At 44.4% G+C, this 21,435-nt stretch overlaps 2 protein-coding genes across 6 annotated transcripts in view; one reads left to right on the top strand and one right to left on the bottom strand.

Annotated features, from left to right (window-relative positions):
- Positions 1-21,435, bottom strand: part of PDZK1 (PDZ domain containing 1) — a 125,328-nt gene that overhangs the window by 42,893 nt on the left and 61,000 nt on the right. The window contains exon 2 of one of the 2 annotated variants that reach the window (XM_075593564.1): positions 19,333-19,463. The exons of the other annotated variant lie outside the window; for it this stretch is intronic. The gene's annotated coding sequence lies outside the window, so the exon portion shown is untranslated. The remainder of the gene's footprint in view (positions 1-19,332; positions 19,464-21,435) is intronic. 2 annotated transcript variants of the gene reach the window in all.
- Positions 12,805-21,435, top strand: part of BTLA (B and T lymphocyte associated) — a 41,592-nt gene continuing 32,961 nt past the window's right edge. For 3 of the 4 annotated variants that reach the window (XM_075593566.1, XM_075593567.1, XM_075593568.1), the window contains exon 1: positions 12,805-13,138. Coding sequence is in view for 3 of the 4 variants with exons in the window: in XM_075593568.1 (XP_075449683.1) it covers positions 13,048-13,138 (91 nt within the window). In the remaining variant the exon portion in view is untranslated. The remainder of the gene's footprint in view (positions 13,139-21,435) is intronic. The other variant, XM_075593569.1, reaches the window with a different exon arrangement.

Below are 21,435 nucleotides of genomic sequence, written 5' to 3' on the forward strand. Positions count from 1 at the left end.
TTCCCCGTGGCGGAAGCTCAGCCCTCCTGGTTACCAAACAGGTACAGCACCACACTGATAAGTAGTCAGATACACCTACCGACCTCAATCTTACTTAGGGTGGGGGTAAGAGGGCTACATATGTGAACCAAGAGAAAAAAGTATCCCAATACAAGCACTCTAGCGTACAAAAGTAGTACATTTATTAGTTACATCACATACGACATATTGATTAAAACCTTGCCACAGTGTCACTGAGACAAAATGAATGAGCTGGAAACCTCAGAAGTTGGAATAAAGAGTGACTAGTAATAGCTATACTGTGTATATATATACCAAGTAACGATTACTATGCCAATCATAGAAATAATCTTTACTATGTTCGCAATGTTTAATACCGAAGTAAATAAGTTTTTTCATGATCTGAATATGTTCTACCCAAGCCACAGGGAATTTTAATATGTTGTATCGGAAATATGATATGTGGTATGTCCACTTATAGCGTTTAATTTGGGTTTGTTGTTTATCAAAGATACCAGCTACCAAATTATTCACCTGTATTTAAGTCTCTGTTTCACTTAGCTATATATAGATTTGTGTATATCGTAATCTATTAACTCCTGACTCAATGTCTCTCATCTGTATATATAGTCTAGATCCAATATTTAGTAATACTCTTGTTGTCAGATCTGACTAAATTTTCTGGTCCCTTCATTATCAATAAGCTTGATGTGTCATTATGATGATTTGCTAATACACTATCCAAATATAACATATTATTGACTTCTAGTCCTAAGTACAAATCTCTCTATTGCTGGCACTTAAAGAGTTGGCTCTAAATTATTTGCTAAAAAGAACCTATGCCAATTTAGTGAGCTCTGGCAGTATTTAAAAATTGTATATATGCATATTCTAGCCTTAACAATGTATACAACTTGTCTTAATGGTAGGGGCATTAAGCTCCATTTAATTCACCTCCTAATTGTTCTTGTGTGTGTATGAAATTTTGTTGTGTTTTCTGTTACCCAACCTAGCGATTCTAGTTGTCATACAACATATATAGTGTCTAAATTTCTATTCTAATATCAATTGGCACAATTAGATATATGAGGTTAGCTTATGCTCCTCAATATGATCCCTGATTAGTTTATGTACTCAATATGATCCCTGATTAGATTAGGGAAACAAGAGATTATGGCATTACAGCCAATTGACTCTATAGGCTAAGGCATAAACCAGTATTGTCAAATGTATACATTATGTAATTATCTCTTCTTAAAGTACACATAGGTATCGCCAGTCTGGGTAATAGGAACATTTGGTTCATCTTGTGTTCACCATTCATTTTTAATTAGTACCCGTCACGGAGGTAAAGTGTTTAATATAATTGTTTGCAAGCATCCAATCAGTCACAGGAGGTGGGTATATATACCAGGGGTGGGGAGATACAATGGTATTATGCCCCTGAGGAAGCCCTAGAGGAGAAACGTGTAGGGCAGACCCTGCAGTCATTGCAGGCATTGCAAACCGAGCAGAGTGAGACGCGCTGCAGAACGGAGTGGAGATAGCGCTGTGACGTCATTGGAGGTCGAAGTCTCGCGAGAATTGGAGCCGGAGCACGTGACGCGGAAGTAAACCAGGCTAGCAGCAGTGCAGTGGACCGGACAGCTTACTCTACGAGTGTGAGAGACTCAATTCAAACTCTCAACTGCTTGAAATTATTTCACACCATGTGAGTGAGATACTGTTTGTTATTTTTTAGATAGTTTTTACAATAAAAGGTTTTATACTATTTTTGTTCCATTGTCCCTCTTCCCCTTCCCCCCCCCCCTCCCTGGTGAGCTATATCCCATGTTAAAGAGACACGCAGCTGCAGATGAAAAGGTGACCCCTGAAGCAAGCAGCAGTCGTGGAGAGTCTGAGATCCATGCAAACAGCAAAGAAATCCCAGCAGCAGTGTTCCTGAATCCCAGTGGTGGATTAAAGGCTTATATTTGGCTGATTAAGTGTAAGTGTATACCTTACCACCTTAACTCTGAAAGTAACAGACATACTGCCCTATGATATTTTTCTCTTTGTTTCTTTCCTGGCTTATTTGCGCCTAGGTAATTTCTTCTCTACATTATCCATTGCGGCAAGTGTGGAGCCGCAGACCTAATTGGCTGCATTCAAGCAAGAATAGATTGTAAGGTATAACACCTCCTGTTTGACTGATTGGCAAGGGGTAGTTAATATTTTTACTACTACAACCCCACTAAGTGTTTGGAATTTGCGCTGATTGTATTCTGTTTTCCCTATATATATATATATATATATATATATATAGTAGAAAAAGCAATGTAGTAATTACAGATAACACAGTGGTTGAATACATATAATAGCTAACCCTTAGGTATGGTGGCAAATGATTAGCCTACCAATCACCCAGACCGGCCGGTCTAACCTATAGACACTCTAGTAAGGACAATTACAATAGATAAACAGAGTCCGCCTATACAGTATCATAATAACGCAGCGTACAAAGATTGAAACATGCAGTGGTGATAATAGTACAGTATCCCTAAAGCTCAATAGGAGCAGAGATAACACCTCTGTGTATGGCTGCTGCAATACTTATCAAGTGTCCCAATTGCATTGTCCTTAGTCTGAAGAACTGCTGAGGTTAAAGCTTCCACCGCAGGTGCTCCATCTGGAAGTGGATGTATCTACTACAGGTTATATATTAGCATTAATAACCACCTCGTCAAAGTAGGTGATTCTTTCTCGCTTTTCATTTATCTACATTTACCTACTACATTTGCACCTCCTCATCACTTACGTGGATTTAAAATGACAAAACAATACAGTACATTTAAAATAATTTGCAATTAGTGAACTTTGAGCAGGTTTTTTTCTCTTTATTCTTCATCACGAAAGACATATCAAGATCTACTTGCAGAGTTTTTGGTCTCTGTTTACTAAGACAAATATGTAATTACTGTCGCACACAAAACTATTGTAGCAAAATGTTTCCGAAATTGCAATTACTCTCTTCAAAACGTGCAAAGTTCAATGAGAGCCCAAAGCAATAGTTATAAAATTATATATTTAATATACAAAAATAGTACAGTGCTTAGGTTACAGAAAAAAAGAATATTACAAGAAACATACTGTATATATGCAGACAGTTTCATCAAAATAATGGGATAATCAAACAGAAGTTTCTGACATATAGCAACAAATATTACATATACAGTATTACCCACATAGATTGGTCTCAAAGAGGCTTGAGGTTAAAATATGAGATTTCATATGTCATAACATTGACACTCCCTTGGTTGAAATCTAATATCATATCCCAAATACTTGGTTTTTATCCTAAAACTCCCTCCGTTGAAAACTGGATAAGACCACCTAACAGGTGTGTGTCCTTAACCCCCCCCCCCGCCCATGTTTATCTCCTGTCACATCTTTATACAGATGCAGTGGCCGTTATTCGAACACTTCACGCGGTGTATACCTCAGAATACCCATGTGATGGCGCACAATTTCTTCCAACTTTACCGCCTTTAGACGCGAGTGCAGGTGAGTGCAGAAAATGGCATTTTAGTGTTCTGGTTTTTAAACACCTGAAATTGCCACAGTAGCACAATACTGTACACATTACAATTCATTCATTTCATTGCATTTAATTGCACACAATCCATGAAATTCAACCAAAGCAACTGCGATAAACACGTGTGCCTGGGGCGATTGGCCGCATTCATGCCGCGTGGAGTACAGCAGCGAACACGAAAAAGGCTCCGTGATTTATTCGAATGACGGCCGCTGCATCTGCAGCTTGAGGAGAAAAATAGCTTTCCTTTCTAATCAAAAGTTGCCTGAATAAAGAAAATATCTCCTCCCCATAATTTCTAGAATATTGTAACTCGTATCAATGTGTTTGGATGATCAATATGTTCATTTAAAGATCTATTTTGATGCGGTTCGTGTTGTCTGAGCGACAAACAGATATCTGAACATTGCCCCATCACAATCATGGTTTGCTTAGCATTATTTATTTTTGTCTGATCGCAAATGTTACACATATACTGTATATATATTTGTTCTTCTCGTGAATCGTTATCAGATCCCTACAATCTTTATATTTAGTAAAGTTACACCATCATGCAGAATATCTTCCTGGCCACACCCTCAAGGAATTCCTTTCAAGTTATATTAAAAGGGTTTTTGCTTATTTCATGGGTTTAAGATTGAGTTGCGGCTCAAGGTTTCAATCACCCCACTTCCCGGACCAGGGTTTGGCCCCAGATAACCTCACTTCTAGACAAACACAGAAAACCAAGCCGCTGATCCCAATGAAATCCAATACATGTATTTTTAAGGTGTTACTTTCCACTCAAATTAACTATCTGTGATCCAGGTTATTAAAATGCAGAACATTTTCTGGCCTTATCATGACACTTCTATATCTTTCTGCCTCCATTTGAATATTTCTTACAATTTTTTTTATATATATATATATATATATATATTTTTGAGAAACAGCAATTAAAGCTGTAGCAGACATAATAATTCCCATTATAATGTGGTATCACATGGTAACACGTAACTGCTGGTGTGACTTTATCTCAAGATTTTCTTGCAACTTTTTTCAAACAAATGGAGCAATGAGAAACAACATGGCGGCAATGCAAACAAATTATACTATTCTCAATATTATAACAAGATTTGCATTAGCTTTTGGTAACACACATGAAAATCTCCGTTAATAGCGCTGCCTTAATAACGCGCCTTAAAGTTTGACCAATGTGCAAATGCTGTGTATTGGAGAATGAGTCTCTGAGACATGAAAATCACAGTTAATAGCAGTAGTACTGTGCTATTACAAACGGACAGAACAGAAAAATTATATACAGCACACACTAGAAGGCAAAAGAATATTTGCAGGGTGCAACGGACTACGGAGGACCCAATACCTCCAATATACAATATAAATAACACAAAGCCCAGCACACACTGTCTTTAGATAATAGAACAAATGAAAAGGAATAATGCCAAGAAGAAATGTAATGACATTTAATATAACACAAACTACCAGTATAAGAACCGCACCCACTACATCAAAAATTGATAACATGTGTAGCCCTTTTTCTGACGCCTTCCTAAGGGACTACTAGTACTGTACTCAACCTGCGGCTCCAGGAGATATGAGCCTCCGCTAGCTGGGAGCCTGGGGTAAGGGCTCTAGCGCAGCGCCTCCACTTGCCCAGGATCCCCGTTATGTAAGATCGCCCTGGGCAAGAAACATACTAACAGTGCGTGCAACCAAGTTTACTGTGCCTAGGCAACCATGTCTTAATCTCTATATAACGTCACGCATAACTTGCATATACATATATTATAACGTTAGAGTCCTTATACTACCGTGGCTCAGCCACATCCCTAGAGGATTTGTCCCGTATAACAGTGGCTCCGCCACGCTCGTATAGAGTGTTGTCCTTGCAAGATATTAGCTAATATGCTCAGTCTGCTAGCCACTTGCTAGTGTCACTACAAAGTTATGGCTAAGGCGGGATCAGCGCCTGATGACCGGTGTTGGTGCACTTGCTTTACAATTGTACCTTCCGGTCACGGCGGTGACCGGTGCCTCTTCGCAAAGGGTCCGTTGCCTCCGCTCTGGACCTCCAGATGTCGCGGTGTCCAGCCGTCTGATCCCAGATGACTATGACCGTCCACAACTCCGTGCGCTGTCCCTAACTAAGGTGACAATTCCTTCCACTATCGGGCGTCCCTGCAGTACAGCAGCCTACTGTGACTCAGGGAAACTTCCTATGGGCCTGGCGGTAATAGCTGGCCTATGCAGGCGGGTCACGGACCCCTGCACTCACACTACCTCCTCTCGCTCTGTCCCGATCTCCTCTGCCTAGCGTGGTCTCTCCCCCACGCTTCCTGTTCCTCCTTCCTTAATTCCCGCCCTCTCATTGGCTCCTAGCATCAGGTGACTGTTCCAGAGCTCGCGGGAGTTGGGGTCCATTATCAGAGCCTTTCCCTTATTGGCTTGTCGTTCGCGCGCTCCCATTGCGCCTGTGCGACCTCTTCACCCTGTCAGTGTCCTTTGCAATATTGCGCAACAACATGGCGGCACCCTGTACTACCGTGCCGTCGCGGAACCTGCCGTACTCCCTCCGCGCGCACACACACGGTATCTAACACACCCTTACACTCTCCCCCCCGCAGAACCCAACGTCCCCGCTTGGGCTACTGCACCGACACACTTTATTCGAGCAAATACCCAGTATGTACCTGGCAAATACCTGGAATGCGCCGCTCCTCACCTCTGACAAGCCCCGTTGCGTTTGCCTTCCCAGCCTGGGTTCATGCCTGGCTGACGGGAGGCTGATCTGTTAAATGATAATGATTAGGATTTAATAGGCTGCAATGCTTCACGTGTCTACCAGATGGCATAAATTCATGAATTGTAATGCAGTATATATATATATATATACTGTGCAGTATTGCAGCCAGCGGGAATAAAATGCTTCAATCCCTGCCTGGAAAATACCTCAATGCACTCGGGCAGAAAACAGTCACAAACCTCAATACACCCGGGTATACCCGAATTCGTGGGACTAGTCGAGCTCGAATAAAGTGTGTCGCCAGTGTACATCAACATAACTTTATACACAGATCAACGCAACACAGTACATATAACTTAGGCTCTAGATTAAATTGCACAGTTCAGTGAACATTACCACTGCCGACGGTACTCTGCGGCAAGCCCACTGCTGAACCTCATAATGGGGTGCCCCGAATTGATCGTAAGCCATCCTCATTGGAAAATGCGATCTGATTGTCGACTACTGCAGCGGTGGAGCATAGAGCACGTATACCATGCCCTGGAATCTCTTCCCACACCTCCTCATCCAGGACAGGCGGGAGCCCCGGTCTTCGTGACAAAGCATCGGCCCCCACGTTGGTGGGCCCTGGTTTATACTTGAGGTTGAAACGGTAGTTGGCCAGTGCCGCCAACCACCGGTGACCGGTCGCATCTAGTTTGGCGGACGTGTTAATGTATGTCATGGGATTATTGTCTGTCCGCACTTCAAACTGTACCCCATACAAGTAATTGTGTAACTTGTCCACTACTGCCCATTTGAGGGCTAGGAATCCAGCTTGTGACAGGGTAGTTCTGTTCGCTTGGGGTCAAGCTTCGACTCGCGTACGCCACGGGGCGGAGCCCGGTGTCGTGCTTCTGGTGCAACACTGCTCCTAGTCCGCTAAAACTGGCATCCACGTGTAGCACGTACTCGCGATCAGGGTCGGCATAGGCCAGTACTGGGGCCTGCCTTAGACTGGCTTTTAGTTTCAAGAACGCTTGCTCACAAGCCGGGGTCCACTTTTCTCCAAAGGGTGTTTGTGCCGTGACACTTTTCCGACCCGTATCCTCAGGATAGATTTTTAACAGGTTATTCAGGAGTTTAGCTTTGCTTGAGTAGCCCTCCACGAAACGTCGGTAATAGCCACAGAACCCCAGGAAGGATCACAGTTCCACGACGTTACGGGGCCTGGGCCAATTCACTACGGCCTCTATCTTCCCTGGGTCGGTGGAAATCCCTTCAGCTGATACGATGTGGCCCACGTATGTCACAGACGTGCGACAAAATTTGCATTTGTCCAGGGACAGTTTGAGTCCCTCCTTCTGAAGTCGATCCAATACCTTCATTAACCGCTCTTCGTGCTCCTCCAAGGTTTTCCCGAACACTATAATGTCATCCAAGTACACTAGGCATTCTTGCGGGTTCATGTCTCCAGGGTCTGTTCCATCAACCTCTGAAAGGTGGCAGGGGCCCCGCAGATCCCTTGTGGCATGCGTGTGAACTGGTAGAACCCTAGCGGACAGATGAAAGCTGTCCTCTCCTGGTCTTCCAGATCCATTGGCACTTGATAGTATCCTGACCGCAAATCTAGGACACTGAACCATTTACTTCCCGTCAAGGCGTTCAGGAGGTCCTCAATGCGCGGTAGAGTATACTGGTCAGGTACCGTACGGTTGTTCAATGTTCGGTAATCTACGCATAGACGTACCGTCCCATTCTTCTTACGGACTACCACGATGGGAGAGGCGTATGGACTGTGTGATCCTTGAACAATACCAACTTTCTCCATTTTGGCTATTAACTTCCGCACCTCTTCCACATCTCTGGGAGCTAGACGGCGGGAGCGTTCCCGGAACGGGGCAGCATCGTTCATCCGAATGGTATGGCGGGCGCTGCGACTGCATCCCACATCCATATCACTCGTGGAGAACACCCCTCCTCGTTCTCCTAGCTTGGTCTGCAGTCTTTTCCTCCAGTCTTCCGTTAGCGGCGAGTCTCCGAAGTCAAAGGCCAACAGGGGGGTTACGGCATGAGTGGTGGCCGCCGGCCGTCCTTTCAAAGCCTTCTTTTCGGGTATCACCGGATATATTCTGCCCAGCGGCTGCCGACGATCAATGCACATGGGGTACGGGGAGATGTTCTGCACATACACCCAGGTTCTGTTCGGAATTTTTCCTAGCCATTCCTTTACGGAAGCTAATAGTTCGTAGCCAAGCCGCTGATCATCCCGTGTCGTGCTTTCCAAGGAGAAGAGCTGATCTTCCGGACGTCTATCCGGGTAGTGGCAGACCGCGATCATCATTCTCCCTTCCCCGGGAGGGATCTGAGTCAGTCTCCACTCTTGACTGTACAACATTCCATGCTCCTCTTCTGTCGCGATTTTACCGCAAGCCTCTTGTAGTGCCGGACACGTAGCGACGGCTAGCAGCGGGGCTTCGCCCGCTTCTTGTAAGTACATGCCGATCACCGATTGCACAATGTCGGTGTTGGTCCCCATGATTATCGGGGCGCTGGGGTGGTCTTGCGGCTCGGGACACACTAAGGCTTCCACTTCCATGGGATGGTGCTTACCGGTGTTCAGCTGGGGAATGTCCAGATGTACCTTCACCACTCCATCGATGGGATAATCTTCGTGGCTCAACCCTCTCAACCGTAAAGAATCAGCGGGTAACAGCGGCAGCCGGTGTAAGTGTTGGTTGTAGAAGGGCCGATACACTATGGTCACCTGAGATCCCGTATCCATCAATGCCGAAGCATAGATACCTTCAATTACTACCCGAACGATGGCAGCGGGTCCGATCCGATTACTCGTGGAAGGCTGGGCCACGGCTCCACCGTCCTGGGGAGTACACGGCATAGACTGAGCCAGTCGAGACGCCGTTCTCCGTAGGGAGGGGCAGCGCGCCCGAAGGTGTCCCATCTTCCCGCAAGTATAACACTGGATTTGACTGAGGTAGGTATCATTTCGCGTGGGAGGTGAGTTTCGCCCCGACACAGGGCGGTGCCGGGCAGCTGTCGGCGCCTCCGAATCCTCTTTGTCGGGGTCCCCGCTCTCTGATGCCTCGGCTTTAGCTTCTGACTTTTTGGTGTGCTTGTTTCCACCCGACGCCTTCTTCCCTGGGGTTAAGTCACGCCCCCAGCACAGTCTCATGCGCTTGGACTCGGTCCATTAGGTCATTAAACGCCAAGGCTTGTCCGGGTACTAGGCAGCCGCTGACACGTACGGACACCGGATGCAGGGGCAGGAGCCCCCTCAGTAGCTGGGTAGTGCGCAATCCGTCGGCATCCACCTTCGGTACCACGCCCTTTCTCACCAGAGTCCACAGATCCAGATGCAGATGTCTAAGGAAGTCGGACACCATTTCTCCCTCTTTCTGAGCCAGAGCATGAAACTTGGCCATCAGGGCATAGGCGTCCACAGGGGCTCCATAGGTCTTGGTAAGGCAGTAAATGAGTCCTGCCGCATCAGCGTCCGGGTGATCGTCCCGATAGCAGTGCACCATGTGGGACGCTGGGGGTCGGAGACACTCCACGATACGCTGCCTCCGGACGGCGTCAGTGCAGGACCATTCAGGCAGTACCTGTTCCGTGTGATCCAGCCACTCTTCAAATCCAACTTCTCCCTGAGGCGTGGGTTTGTCACCTGAGAACGCCTTTAACTTCCGGTATTGGTGGGCCTGTGTGGAATGGTGGATGGCTTCTGCAAGCACAGGGATAGAGGCATTATCCAGCAGGCTACCCCCCGGGGAGTAGGCGTCTAGTCGTGACATACTGATTCTACTTAGTGCGGGCCTCAGGACGGAAGGGGTGAACGAAGTGCCCAGGCCAATTGCAGCAGGCCATCGAGGGTGCAAACTGTTTTCAGGGGTGCGGTCAGAGCCGCTAGTGACGGCACCTAACGAGTTGGGATACCCCCTCTGTGGGGTGGAAGCGGCCAGTGGCTCGTTGGGGTCCACTTGCACTATTGGACAGTGTACGCCGGGGGCCTCAGGTAGCAGTAGTACCAAGGGCAGAGCTTTGGGGCATATGTCCTGCTCAGTGACATATAATATTTTGCGCCACAACTGGTCCCGATCGTAATAGTGATTTTGCACTCGGGCAGTGTCCATGAGCGGAAGTTTCCTGACACGGTCCGTCACAGTGCCGAGGGAGAGAACGGTGGGAACATGTCCCAGGCTAAAAGCACGTGTCAGGGGAATCTCATGCCGCTGGGCCCACCTCGAGCGGCAAGGGCACAGACATGATGGAATAAACTTGTTGCACAATTGAGAAAAAAATTATAGGGGCACCCCAGGTCTGATCTCTCAGCAGCGCCTCCAAATGTAGCCCTTTTTCTGACGCCTTCCTAAGGGACTACTAGTACTGTACTCAACCTGCGGCTCCAGGAGATATGAGCCTCCGCTAGCTGGGAGCCTGGGGTAAGGGTTCTAGCGCAGCACCTCCACTTGCCCAGGATCCCCGTTATGTAAGATCACCCTGGGCAAGAAACATACCAACAGTGCGTGCAACCAAGTTTACTGTGCATAGGCAACCATGTCTTAATCTCTATATAACGTCACACATAACTTGCATATACATATATTATAACGTTAGAGTCCTTATACTACCGTGGCTCAGCCACATCCCTAGAGGATTTGTCCCGTATAACAGTGGCTCCGCCACTCTCGTATAGAGTGTTGTCCTTGCAAGATATTAGCAAATATGCTCAGTCCGCTAGCCACTTGCTAGTGTCACTACAAAGTTATGGCTAAGGCGGGATCAGCGCCTGATGACCGGTGTTGGTGCACATGCTTTACAATTGTACCTTCCGGTCACGGCAGTGACCGGTGCCTCTTCGCAAAGGGTCCATTGCCTCCGCTCTGGACCTCCAGATGTTGCGGTGTCCAGCCGTCTGATCCCAGATGACTGTGACCGTCCACAACTCTGTGCGCTGTCCCTAACTAAGGTGACAATTCCTTCCACTATCGGGCGTCCCTGCAGTACAGCAGCCTACTGTGACTCAGGGAAACTTCCTATGGGCCTGGGGGTAATAGCTGGCCTATGCAGGCGGGTCACGGACCCCCTGCACTCACACTACCTCCTCTCGCTCTGTCCCGATCTCCTCTGCCTAGCGTGGTCTCTCCCCCACGCTTCCTGTTCCTCCTTCCTTAATTCCCGCCGTCTCATTGGCTCCTAGCGTCAGGTGACTGTTCCAGAGCTCGCGGGAGTTGGGGTCCATTATCAGAGCCTTTCCCTTATTGGCCTGTCGTTCGCGCGCTCCCATTGCGCCTGCGCGACCTCTTCACCCCGTCAGTGTCCTTTGCAATATTGCGCAACAACATGGCGGCACCCTGTACTACCGTGCCGTCGCGGAACCTGCATTACTCCCTCCGCGCTCACACACACGGTATCTAACACACCCTTACACATGCAATAATAAAACAGGCAAAAACAAAGGGAATAATGGAGGGGGAGAGGGCAGTGAATAAGGTACAAACACAGTAGGGTCAAGACAACACATAGGTGGGTACAAACAATGGGGAAGCAGCAGGGGGGCAACGTAACATTTCGGGGAACACCCCTTCATCAGGCCAGTTCTCCCTCTCTCCAATGGTACAGAGCGGTACGTCCCTGTCCCCCCAGACCCACAATAAAAACGTCAAGTCCCACAAAGAGACTGAATAACCCCCACACAAACAGTTCAATAGGGTAGTAGTGAACAACCACGATGGTGAGTATATAGCAAAATCAGAAGGAGCAGGATAAATTATGTGAGGCAAAAATGCAAACCACAGGCAGTCTAGTGAAACTCAGCAATCCTGCTCCTGTCAGAGGCTGAGGGCAGACAGATGCCCTGTGTTTGTACCTTATTCACTGCCCTCTCCCCCCTCCATTATTCCCTCTGTTTTTGCCTGTTTTATTATTGCATGTTATCAGTTTTTGATGTAGTGGGTGTGGTTCTTATACTGGTGGTTTGTGTTACATATTAAATGTCATTACATTTCTTCTTGGCATTATCCCTTTTCATTTGTTCTATTATCTAAAGACAGTGTGTGCTGGGCTTTGTGTTATTTATATTACAAACGGACGTTATTTTTACATCTCGGTAGCTTTAAGGATAGTCGTTAATAAGAAGAAAAATAACGTCCGTTCCCTATTTCATGAACGTCACGATATTAAATGAAAATGAACGGCCTTCTAAAGATCAACCCATTTGTTCTATAAAACTGTTCTTCAACGAACGTCGTCTCTGTGGGCTTAACAAAAAGAAAAGCAAGGTGAATAAATGACAATGGCAGGAAGCTGTAAGATGAAGATACAGATAACAGTAATTATCACGTAACCTGTATTGTGAGTGGAACATGGAAATGTAGTTATGCAATAGCTAATGCTTTGCATGTTTCGTCTGTGAAAAAGCAGAAGTGCAGGTATCTGTGCTGTATATTTACAGTGCACAGAGCTTCTGAAAGTGAAAACCAAACTTCTAAAGTAAACCACACATTACATTATATGAGGGGGTGGTGGGGAGTAGTTTTTAGAGAGACTTCATATAATACTCCTGTGGCGCTTAAGGGAAAAGGTATATATCTGCTTCTTCTACATTGAATAACACTTTGCTCTGTCCAGTTCATATTCACCAAAGTAGCATCCTGCATGTACAGGACCATCATTTTCATTTGGACACTCATGTTAATTTATCACATTGCAACGGCATAAAAGCTTAAGGACAATGAATGTCTCCTGCTTTCTGGTTACATGGAGGAGATGTGCAATGCTCTGTGCTCTCTCAGCTCTGACAGGGTTCAGCAACCGTGTGCATGGTAAGTACTGTAGTCTTATACCAGTTACAGGTCTGCTCAGGCATGTTTGATTGTAGGAATAATGGATGTGTCAAAATACAAGCACAACATACAGCATGGTTTGTGCTTGAATCAGTGGCAGGTTAGGTAATGAGATTGTTAACTTATTAAAAGAGACTGTGTAACGGCTGCTGAAGAAGTCAATGCTTTTGAGGATGTATTTATTTGAGTATAAGGTAAACAATAATAATGGGTTAAATCTTCTGAAAAATATCTCAGTACCAGAGATGTAACTCTGAAATCTTTAAGGCTTATTTTGTATTTATATTTGGTACCAATGTAAAAAAAAAATTGGCCCACAATGTGCTTAATTATGCAAGGTGTTTGTGTAATTGACAATCCTGCACTCTCTCTGGAAAATAGAATTAATTTATTTTATTTATTTATAAAATGTTTTACCAGGAAGTAATGCATTCAGAGTTACCTCTCGTTTTCAAGTATGTCCTGGGCATAGAGTTATGATGACAAATAATACATGGTTACAAATACATGGGTACATTAAGTGAGCAGGGTATACATTATATACCAGTACAAGACATTGCATGCACAGTAAGAGATAGTATATGTTATAGGCATATGTAACAGTTACAGACCAGATTAAAATGTGAAACAGCTTTAGTTTTGAAAGAACCTCGACTGGTGGCGGCTGTGAGAGTCTCTGGTAGGTTATTCCAGTTTTGGGGTGCACGGTGCTGCATGTCGTGTTTTGGGGTGCTGCATGTGGTAGGGGTGAGGAGCTTATTCAGATAGCTGGGTAGCTTGCCCAGAAAGTATTTGAAGGCAAGACAGGAAAGATGAACTTTTCACCTAGACTCAAGTAATGACCAATCTAGTTCTTTGAGCATTTCGCAGTGGTGTGTGCTGTAGTTGCATTGGAGAACAAAATGGCATATTGAATTGTAGAGGGTATCAAGTTTGCTAAGGTGGGTTTGGGGTGCCGTGCCATATATTATGTCCCCATAGTCTATAATTGGCATTAGCATCTGCTGTGCGATGCACTTTCTGACCAGCAGACTTAGGGAGGATGTGTTCCTATAAAGTACACCTAGTTTGGCATACACTGGCGACACACTTTATTCGAGCTCGGCTAGTCCCACGAATTCGGGTATACCCGGGTGTATTGAGGTTTGTGACTGTTTTCTGCCCGAGTGCATTGCGTTATTTTCCAGGCAGGGATTGAAGCATTTTATTCCCGCTGGCTGCAATACTGCACAGTATATATATATATATATATACTGCATTACAATTCATGAATTTATGCCATCTGGTAGACACGCGAAGCATTGCAGCCTATTAAATCCTAATCATTATCATTTAACAGATCAGCCGCCCGTCAGCCAGGCATGAACCCAGGCTGGGAAGGCAAACACAACGGGGCTTATCAGAGGTGAGGAGCGGCGCATTCCAGGTATCTGCCAGGTACATACTGGGTATTTGCTCGAATAAAGTGTGTCGGTGCAGTAGGATTTGATTGTCAGGGTAATTTATAAATTAAACTAAATAATAAATGGGAGTCAAACCATATGCCCAAGTATGTAAAACTAGTAACAGGGGCTAGGATGTTATTAGTGTTTGTTCTGATCTGGAGCTCAGCCATTGGAAGCTTTAGAAATGGAGCCTTGGTCTCAAATACCATTGTTACAGTCTTCTCAGTGTTTTAAAACAGTCTATTTTGGGAAATCCAATTTTCAAGTCTCAAAAAGTCAGATTGAAGTACGTGTTCAAGATCAGAGAGTCTAGGGCTGTGTGCATATAACATTGTGTCATCTGCATACATGTGTATTGAAGCTCTCTTACAAGCTGTAGGAAGATCCCGTACAATGATAATGATCCTCAAATTGTTGCATCTATAAATGTCAGATATTCAATAAGATTGTGTTTGAAGATAGTTGGACGATAATATTAACATGAGTTTCATTTTGTGGGTCTGATGCAGGTTGTGTGAAAATGTAATGGTTGAAAGAATCCCAGTCTGCAAAGATCAATTGCTCAGAACTAATATTGTGCCTTCAAACTCTCACTGTGGTAACTTCAACTAAAGTTAAGATCCAATGGACCCAACGTGGTGTTTTAACCAATGTGTACTTTTTAATAATACAGCACATACAGTAACATTATAAAAAGTATGTGTCTGTTAGGTAGCACTCCACGTCAGTGATGAACAAACAAATAAAGTGAATTGGTGCACGGAAGCAGGGTGAACCTCTATCACCCCAAGGTGAATAGAGATATATACATATGGCCACAGCACGCAACAATAGAAGCAATGAGCAATAGTCAATTGGAATAAGTCAAAAGTGTATTTGAAAAATTATTTAAGCAGCAATACATGGAACCCAAATAGCAGGGTATGGAGAAAACCTGTCCTGTAGAGTCAACCACACCAAGGAGAGAGAGGGGGGGGGGGACGGGACAAGGGGACAAGATTAAAACACAAAAGGGGGAGAAAACAATAAATACGTACAATACACGTAATGGATGGTGGTATACTGTACATTATCTTTTTTTGTATCGTGGAAGCATATCCCACACAATGTGGAAGGGACTGGTTGTTGGGCTATTTTTGAACTAAAACAAACAATCTTTGGTTATTTGCCTCTCCAGAAAGCGACGGAGTGAAACATATTAGATATCCTCTACGGGTCCTAAATGGAGAAATGCTACAACTGACCACGAATGTACTTAATTTCAAACCTGCTAAACTTGTTGTAAATTATTTAAAAGTAGTAAAAGTCTAGTAAGGTCATTGTGCTTATATAATGGTGAGATTGTTGCCGTTCTGTGTGGCGTATTCAATAAATTGTGCTGTCCTGAAGAGTTTGCTATTACTTTTACTTAAAATGGATCTTTAGAGCTCAAAAGAATTGGTCTTCTCTTGAACCTTGGCTAGAATTAAAGTATGTGAAAGGATACACACAGGGCATTTTTTTTATAAAGTGTGATAGCACAAATTGGGTGCTTCCTCACGGAAAGTCCCATTCTGGTGCTATAGCACTTTATTGAATAAACCCTGTTGTGTATTATGACACGTAACTCAAGCCATGGTTCAAGCGAGAAGAGAGTTTCTGTTGAGTCACAAAGATCCAGGGTCATTTAAAGAAGTCCCACTTCACACAAGTAGTCCTGATGAAGGATTCTAGCGACCAACAAAATGTTGGCTTGTTTGTAATTTTATATATGTACAGTAGTACGTTTTTGTATATTAAGTCAGAAGTGCCCAGGACAATTCTAACTTTAATTAATTGCACAAATCCTATTTAGAGTAAGACACAACACTTGTAAAGTACTTTATGCTATAATACATATGTATGCAAGCGACATTCACCTATAACTAAACAATACTGGAGATCTGGATGAATGACATTAGTAATGAGCACAAAAAAAGTGAAGTCTAATAATAATTCACTTATTCACTTCACCTACTGCAAGCTTACATAAATAAGTAAAATTATATATATATATATAAAATGAGCAAGCACTCCAATTTAGATATACAGAAAGGCCTGATGCTAGTCCCATAAATAATGTAGAGAGTACGTTACCATCCAGCAGGACAGCAGAACAGCAAAGAGAGGCAGCAGCACTCAGAGGTAAGTCAGCAAAATAATGTATTGAAATGAATTATTTTGCTGACTTACCTCTGAGTGCTGTCTCTCTTTGCTGTTCTGCTGCCCTGCAGGATGGTAACGTACCATATAAATATATGTATGTGTGTGTGTATTTTTTTACTGTATCGAAGGCTTTAAGTTCTCTACATAAATGAATTAATATATACACAATAAAGTAGGTGATTTTATTAATTATAAGCAATGTAATTTTTGCCTTATTAACTGTATGTAATGATGATAAACGCCACCAATCGTATGATTCATGGGTGCAATACATTTGTGCTCAGAGCTGGGTTTTCTTACTGCTTCAAATAACGTGTGGGGAAGTTCAAATTCTTTTTTCTTTACACCTTTTCCGTTAAGAAGAATCTACTAAGGGTCTTTGTAACAAGGCCTACCGAATGCAAAACAGGGGGAAACAAGTGCAAACCACAGCACATTTATACAAGTAAAACAGTCTCCAATGAAAGCAATAGGGATTTGTGTATTGTAAATCTAGAGAACTGCAGTATAGTGTCATACTAGTTTTGTGGCTGGGAATCGGTGTTACTGTAAGTCCCAGGATATGTAACATTAAAAGGTGATGTGTACAGTGTAAATGAAAAGAGAATTGCAGGAATTATATTATGCACAAAGGAAGTGATTTATTTACTATCATAAATCTGGGGCTATTTTGCTTGAGCCTTGTAGCTTGGAGACTATGGGAAATATGGGTTTTATGTATCAAGGACATTTTACCGCAAAACTGGGTCATTTTCACCCTGCCCCAATAGGTATGTATCAAAGTACTATCGCCAATTTCACCCATCTGTCCCAATTTGCACCTTGGGAAGAGTCAGTACAAGGAGTTGGGGGGGGGGGGTTACATGGTGCACAGATTAATCCGCGTGGATTGAAACAAACAATCCGTCGGCGGATATTACACCGCGGAACACTCTGGAAATTCCGGGTAATGGATTTGGGCTGGTTCCCTGATCTCTAGTCTTGAGGACGAGTTGAGCACCCCTGCTGTATGCGACTGGTGCTTTTTTGTATTTTACAATTCCTTAGCGAGCAACAAGTTTCTCTGAAAGTTGACAATTGGAATGTTGAGTGCTAGATTGAGGTCCACATTACCAAGACATTATCTCATTGTAACACAACAGCACACAGATGTCATTGGTACCTGTAGCATTATCACAGCCCTAGTTAGAGCATTACTGAGGTGCGAGACCCAAGCAATAATCTGAGCTCGTCACTCATGTTACCATGTTACCCCCACTTCCCTACCAGAATATTTTTTATTGTGATGGAATCAGGGATGCTACCTAATGTAAGTAACACCAGAAGTCATTGTTATGATTGTTATTGTATTATAGGAGAACGTTGCATTATCTTCTGTTTACATGATGTCATGTAAGTCCTATACAGACCCTGAAATTGGGCTTTTGTTGGAGTAGAGAGAGAAGGAAGGGAGATAATTTCCAGTAATAATAACACTAGGTTATTTACATGATCTGTAACTGTGGCATTACACCTATCACAACACTGCCAAAGCCTTTTATCAGGGTCTGGATGGGAGTAGTGCCAAGTTTAGCTATGTCTACTCCATTGTATGTCATTTCCATAATAATAATTCACTAATGTCTGTTATAGTTAATGTTATGCTCTTTATGGGAGAAAACTATTAATGTGATGTTAACTTACAGTAGGACCACAACGTCATTTTTATTATCCAAACGGTCGTTAAAGTTGCAGACCATGCAATATCCTACACGTGTGTTTTTTTTTAATAAATCAGTTATGTACTATGAGAAAATACGTTGAAATTACATTTTTAAAGTCTTATAATGTAACAAGCAACGGATCAATCAGCAACTTAGCTAATTACTTATCATTGTGTGGATTGTTCTGATGCACATATTAAAGGGGGAGTAGAAAAAGGCAGCTTTAATGCATCACTAATATCTGAGATCCAAACCCCTATCTTAAAGCAAAAAAAACTGAGCTGGTGTTTACTATAAATGAATTTTCATTGTTCGATTGGTGAAGACCACAAACATTTACAGAACATAATCACATATCCCCGGTTTTATCCATTCATCATTTTCATGCAATTGAAGAGCACACAATCCTGTCTAAATAATGACTGGAAATCCTTTAGTAAATGACCCTGGGAAAACACCATATTACTGGTGCGTGGGCAGTTAAGGCAGTTTTCGGCATTCGCACATGACCACCTCTAGGTGGTCTAGGACCTTTGGTCTTGGACGTTTTTCCGCAACCCGAATTTAATTGCCACTCACCTCGCCACGGCATCTCTCTGCCGGCCGCCTCAACGCCAAGGTAAGACCCTAACCTTACTTCTTACCCTTAAACCCCCTAATATTAACCCCCAATACAACCTCTGCACATACCTAAAAGCCATAACCCCTTACCATAAAAACCCCTTACCCTAACTCTCTACCTAAAAACCTTCTTCTCTACCCTAATCCCCTACCCTAAACTACTAATTCCTTAAAATAAAACCCCTTACCCTTACCGCTGAAACCCCTTAAATGAGCGTACCTTATTGGTGAAGTGGCCGGCGGCCGAGTATCCAGAAGCAGAGCGGCTGATGTGAAGTGTCCCTCGACGGCCATACGCCAGCTGATCTGGTTACGGCAAGAGGGCCACGGCCAAATGTCCGATTCTGACCCCTAGGTCCCAATTAGAAGGGAAATGTTAAGCATGTTCGCCAGCCTTGCACACAACCAAAAGAACACTCTGCATTGGATGATGTATCACTGGGTTTGTGTTTGCCTTCCTCTGGATCAATATACTGTAAGTACGGATATAGGATAAAGTATACAGTATGTTGCTTAAATGTAGCATAGGTTGAACTTGATGGACGTGTGTCTTTTCTCAACCTCATCTACTATGTAACTATATGTAACCATGTATAACTATGTGTAACCATGTAGATTGAGAGAGAGGAGCTTTATGTGGTTGGAAAAGTGCCCACATAAAGAAAGGTGAGAAACAGGTCAGTACAAAAATATACAAGAGAAGAGAAGGGCAGATAACTTGTAGGCACAAAGTAGGAGGTTATGTATGTATAAACTATTCAGGCTGCGAAAGTGGGGCAAATCCAGAGCAAAACAATTGCACCACATTTCTAAAAGAAAAAAACCCCTATATAATACAATACGATTAAATATTTGAAAGTTTGATCAATATTATGCAGTTTTTTGTTCCAGTTTACCAGCCAGGAGAGTTTGATACAGAGCTTCACCTGGCCTAGATATCAGACTGTGTTAGCCTCATTAAGTTATGTTCATTTCCATTAAAGCCTATAAATCGTAATGCTATATTCACTAAATGACATGGTGCTAACCCGGATTGACTCCCGTTACAACAGTAGAGTTATGATGAATGACTTTTAGTGTTAAGGAGAGAGACGGGGATGTAGCGGCTGGGTAAGGAGAGATGCAGGGAGAGGTAGGAAGAGAAAGGGGCTAGATAAGGAAAGCGAGAGAGGGAGAGGTATATGGAGAGGTAGGGAATGGGTAAGGAGGGAGACAGGGAGAGGTAGGGAGAGGTAGCGGCTGGGTAAGGAGAGATGCAGGGAGAGGTAGGGGATAGGTAAGGAGAGAGACAGGGGGAGGTAGGGGCTGGGTAAGGAGAGAGACAAGGAGAGGTAGAGAGAGGTAGGGGATGGGTAAGGAGAAAGACAGGGAGAGGTAGGGTGCTGGGTAAGGAGAGAGACAGGGAGAGGTAGGGGCTGGGTAAGGAGAGAGACGGGAGAGGTAGGGAGAGAAAGGGACTGGGTAAAGAGAGAGACAGGGAGTGGTAGGGGCTGTGTAAGAAGAGAGACAGATAGAGGTAGGGGCTGGGTAAGGAGAGAGACAGGGAGGGGTAGGGAGAGGTTGGGGAGATAGGGGCTGGGTAAGGAGAGAGACAGGGAGAGGTAGGGGCTGGGTAAGGAGAGATACGGGGAGAGGTAGGGAGAGAAAGGGACTGGGTAAAGAGAGAGAGAGGGAGTGGTAGGGGCTGTGTAAGGAGAGAGACAGATAGAGGTAGGGGCTGGGTAAGGAGAGAGACAGGGAGGGGTAGGGATAGGTTGGGGAGATAGGGGCTGGGTAAGGAGATTGACAGGGAGTGGTAGGGGCTGTGTAAGGAGAAAGACAGATAGAGGTAGGGGCTGGGTAAGGAGAGAGACAGGGAGGGGTAGGGGCTGTGTAAGGAGAAAGACAGATAGAGGTAGGGGCTGGGTAAGGAGAGAGACAGGGAGAGGTAGGAGAGGTTGGGGAGATAGGGGCTGGGTAAGGAGAGAGACAGGGAGTGGTAGGGGCTGTGTAAGGAGAGAGACAGATAGAGGTAGGGGCTGGGTAAGGAGAGAGACAGGGAGGGGTAGGGATAGGTTGGGGAGATAGGGGCTGGGTAAGGAGATTGACAGGGAGTGGTAGGGGCTGTGTAAGGAGAAAGACAGATAGAGGTAGGGGCTGGGTAAGGAGAGAGACAGGGAGGGGTAGGGGCTGTGTAAGGAGAAAGACAGATAGAGGTAGGGGCTGGGTAAGGAGAGAGACAGGGAGAGGTAGGAGAGGTTGGGGAGATAGGGGCTGGGTAAGGAGAGAGACAGGGAGTGGTAGGGAGAGGTTGGGGAAATAGGGTCTGGGTAAGGAGAGAGAC

The sequence above is a fragment of the Ascaphus truei genome, chromosome 3 (assembly GCF_040206685.1).
Source record: "Ascaphus truei isolate aAscTru1 chromosome 3, aAscTru1.hap1, whole genome shotgun sequence".
In the NCBI taxonomy this organism is placed as follows: domain Eukaryota; kingdom Metazoa; phylum Chordata; class Amphibia; order Anura; family Ascaphidae; genus Ascaphus; species Ascaphus truei.